The 3,843-nt window shown below is 37.3% G+C and overlaps 2 protein-coding genes across 2 annotated transcripts in view; both read right to left on the bottom strand.

The window, feature by feature from the left end:
* Nucleotides 1-726: 726 nt before the first annotated feature.
* Nucleotides 727-1,206, bottom strand: LOC137651753 (ribonuclease Y-like). The gene has a single exon (XM_068384974.1). The coding sequence runs from the start codon at nt 1,204-1,206 to the stop codon at nt 727-729; it is 480 nt and encodes a 159-aa protein (XP_068241075.1).
* A 465-nt stretch (nt 1,207-1,671) lies between these two features.
* LOC137651754 (golgin subfamily A member 6-like protein 26) overlaps nt 1,672-3,843 on the bottom strand; it is a 2,709-nt gene continuing 537 nt past the window's right edge. Inside the window, exon 1 of the mRNA XM_068384975.1 lies at nt 1,672-3,843. This exon is cut by the window's right edge and continues 537 nt beyond it. Within this exon, the coding sequence (XP_068241076.1) occupies nt 1,672-3,843 (2,172 nt within the window).

The raw sequence follows: 3,843 nt of genomic DNA on the forward strand, positions 1-3,843 counted from the left end.
ACGTTCATGGAATATTGTTCAGAGAGCACATCATAATAAAAGAAGTCAGACTTGTTTGTTCTGCATTTGTTCACCTGACAAAGAAACAGTACAGGTGAATCTTTATCAAGGAACAAAGCATACAAGAAGAAGTCAGACTTCTTCCATCTGATAAGTTCATCTTGTAGAATATCCTTTAGGTATCTAAAATAGATTGGGAACTGCTGCCATCTTGTTTTTTCTCTTTTACCATCTTCTCTTTTTGGATATTTTAGTTTTTATATATAATTTCTTTTTTGGTATATAGTCTTCTTCTCTCTACTTTCAAGGAATATTATTCAGAGGGCACAGCATAATAGTCGAAGTCAGACTTATGTGTTTTGCATTTTTCACCTGATAAAGAAACAGTACAGGTGAATCTTTATCAAGGAACAAAGCATACTAGAACAAGTCAGACTTCTTCCATCTGCTGAGTCTATCTTGTAGAATATTCTTTAGGTATCTAGAATAGACTGGGAACAGACGCCATCTTGTTTTTTCCCTTCTTCTTCTTCTTCTTCTTCTTCTTCTTCTTCTTCTTCTTCGTCTTCTTCTTCTTCTTCTTCTTCTCTTGGCATTTTTAATTCTTTTTTTATGTTTTTTGTTTTCATATTTTTTGGGGATTTTTTTAGTTTCTATATTTCTTTTTTATTTTTTTTTATTTTATTTTTATATTTACTTTTTTTTTATAGTTTTTCTTTTCACTTCTTAGTCGTCGCTATTGACTTCATCTTTCAACTGATTCATCAAATCCGCCAATTCCATAACTACCTTATGAGTATCACCAATCTGTCCAGTCTTTGCCAAAAGTCTCTGCTTTAGACTTTCTATTTCCTTCTTCAGACCATGCACTTCACTTTCTGTCTCTTTTCTTATTCTTCTTTCCTCTATTAGCTCTTTATCAAGCCTTTTGCTCTCTTCCTCTCTCCTTATAAGTTCTCTCTTTTGACGTTTCACTATATCATCAATTTTCTTTGCCAATATTTCTAGCTGATCTATCTTAATTTCCATCTCCTCTTTTTCGTGCTTAAGAATTTTTGCTTCTTCCGTCACGAGAACTAGCCGATTTTCTATTTCTCTTTTGATTGTTTCTACCTCTTGCAAATTTTGTATCTGCAGACTATCCATGTTTTCTTTGAGAATAGCTAATTGTCCCTCTTTTTCTTTTCTTAGTCTCTCCTCCTCCATTAACTCTTCTTTAAGCTTTTCTTTCTCTTCTTCAACTCTTTGTGCTACAGCATATGTTTCCATATTTTGTATCTCTAGACATTCCATGTTTTCTTTGAGAATAGCTAATTGTCCCTCTTTTTCTTTTCTGAGTCTCTCCTCTCTCATTAACTCTTCTTTAAGCTTTTCTTTCTCTTCTTTAACTCTTGGTGCTACAGCATATGTTTCCATATTTTGTATCTCTAGACATTCCATGTTTTCTTTGAGAATAGCTATTTGTCCCTCTTTACTGGCAGAATCTCCATCTGTTCTTAGGCTATTTGCTTCTTGGTAGTCTTTAAATTCCTTTTCAGTGTTCTCACTTTTCCAGACATTTTCATTTCGTTCTAATAATTCTTCTTGTATTATTCGTGTTATCCTTGCCAAAGCATTATTCTCGGCCTTCCTATTAAGATTTTCTCTAATGTCTGGAGATTGTCCATGAAGTTAGCGTTCTACCTTTATGTTTTTTCGTATGATATTTTCAAAATATTCGATACGCCTCTTTACGATTCCTTCCTCTATTTCCTCTAAGTTAACCTTCTGTTTCTTTCCTGTTTTCTCCTCTTTCAAAGCCTCTTCCCTTAGTTCCACAGGAACATACACTTTGTCTCTTTTTTCTTGTGAGATTTCATCCTGTGCAATTTGTCTAATTCTTCTTAAGGCCACTTCTTTTGCTTCCCTCCTAAGATGCTTTCTCTCGTCCTGAGGTTTTCCTTCAAGATCAGCTTTTTGTTTTTCTCCCATTACATTTACCATCCTGGTTTCTGCATAATCTTCACCTTTAGTAGCAGAATCTCCATCTGTTCTTAGGCTATTTGCTTCTTGGTAGTCTTTAAGTTCCTTTTCAATGTTGTCACTTTTCCAGACGTTTTCATTTCGATCTGATAATTCCTTCTCTATTATTTGTGTTACCCTTGCCAAAGAAATTTTCTTGGCATTCCTATTAAGATTTTCTCTAAAGTCTGGAGATTGTCCACGAAGTTCGGCTTCTTCCTTTATGTTTTCTTGTATGATATTTTCAAAATATTCGATACGCCTCTTTACGATTCCTTCCTCTATATCTTCAAGGTTAACCTTTTGTTTCTTTTCTGTTTTCTCCTCTTTCAGAGCCTCTTCCCTTAGTTCAACAGTAACATACACTTTGTCTCTTTTTTCTTGTGAGATTTCATCCTGTGCAATTTGTCTAATTCTTCTTAAGGCCACTTCTTTTGCTTCCCTCCTAAGATGCTTTCTCTCGTCCTGAGGTTTTCCTTCAAGATCAGCTTTTTGTTTCTCTCCCATTACATTTACCATCCTGGTTTCTGCATAATCTTCACCTTTAGTAGCAGAATCTCCATCTGTTCTTAGGCTATTTGCTTCTTGGTAGTCTTTAAGTTCCTTTTCAATGTTGTCACTTTTCCAGACGTTTTCATTTCGTTCTGATAATTCCGTTGCTATTATTTGTGTTACCCTTGCCAAAGAAATGTTCATGGCATTCCTATTAAGATTTTCTCTAAAGTCTGGAGATTGTCCACGAAGTTCGGCTTCTTCCTTTATGTTTTCTTGTATGATATTTTCAAAATATTCGATACGCCTCTTTACGATTCCTTCCTCTATATCTTCAAGGTTAACCTTTTGTTTCTTTTCTGTTTTCTCCTCTTTCAGAGCCTCTTCCCTTAGTTCAACAGTAACATACACTTTGTCTCTTTTTTCTTGTGAGATTTCATCCTGTGCAATTTGTCTAATTCTTCTTAAGGCCACTTCTTTTGCTTCCCTCCTAAGATGCTTTCTCTCGTCCTGAGGTTTTCCTTCAAGATCAGCTTTTTGTTTATCTTCGAAACCCTGTGTGCTAAGCTTATCTTCTTCTCCCTGTAGTTGAGACTCCCTTAGTCTACTTACTTCCTTCCTCAGAGAATCATTTTCTTCCCGGACTTTCTGAAATTTCCTTTCCGCGGATAGTTTCTTGTTCCCTAGTTCATCATTCTTGCGTTTGTCTTGGCAAGCTTTCTGCCTGAAAGACGCTAGCTCTTGGTCCCTCCGAAGAAGGTCGTGGTCTAGATTTGATATTTTGTCATTTATTTCCCCGAGCTTTTGTTGGTAAGCATAAACCTCCTTTACGATATGATTTTGCTGGCAATCCTTTCTCCCCTCCTCTTCATCATTGCCATTTAAGGTGGAATTTTCCAGTGACGATATTTCTTTCTGATCTGCCACCCACTCCACCCACTCTTCCATTTCGCTGATGGAGTAATTGTCAAATTCCTTGTTTAACCCGATGAGCAGAGTGTCCATGGAGCAACCGCTTTCGTTTCCATAGCAACCTGCAAACCAGTCCAGGAGTTTCCTGAAGGGGGATCTCACCGTAAGCACCCCATTAGAAACTAAAAACCCGATGGTGAGAGCCATGCTTAGGGCATCTGTCTGTGGGGTCCCTCCCTCCCCTGCAAGGATCTTGGACGCGAAACACTTACAGTATTTGGTGTTAGTACCCGAACTCTGGCTGGTCTGAACTATGGGTCTTTGGAAAGGGTTGGCACCGATCTCCCTCATGAGATCAAAGTCCATCACACTTACCTTTGGAGCTCGTCCTCCAGTAGCTAAATCGATCATAACGTTTTCCGGGTGGACGTAATTGTG

This window comes from Palaemon carinicauda, chromosome 13 (genome assembly GCF_036898095.1).
Source record: "Palaemon carinicauda isolate YSFRI2023 chromosome 13, ASM3689809v2, whole genome shotgun sequence".
Classification (NCBI taxonomy): domain Eukaryota; kingdom Metazoa; phylum Arthropoda; class Malacostraca; order Decapoda; family Palaemonidae; genus Palaemon; species Palaemon carinicauda.

Bases quoted from the DNA above. Each gene is read 5' to 3' on its own strand.
- LOC137651753 (XM_068384974.1), bottom strand. From the start codon at position 1,206: ATGGAGGAGGAGAGACTAAGAAAAGAAAAAGAGGGACAATTAGCTATT.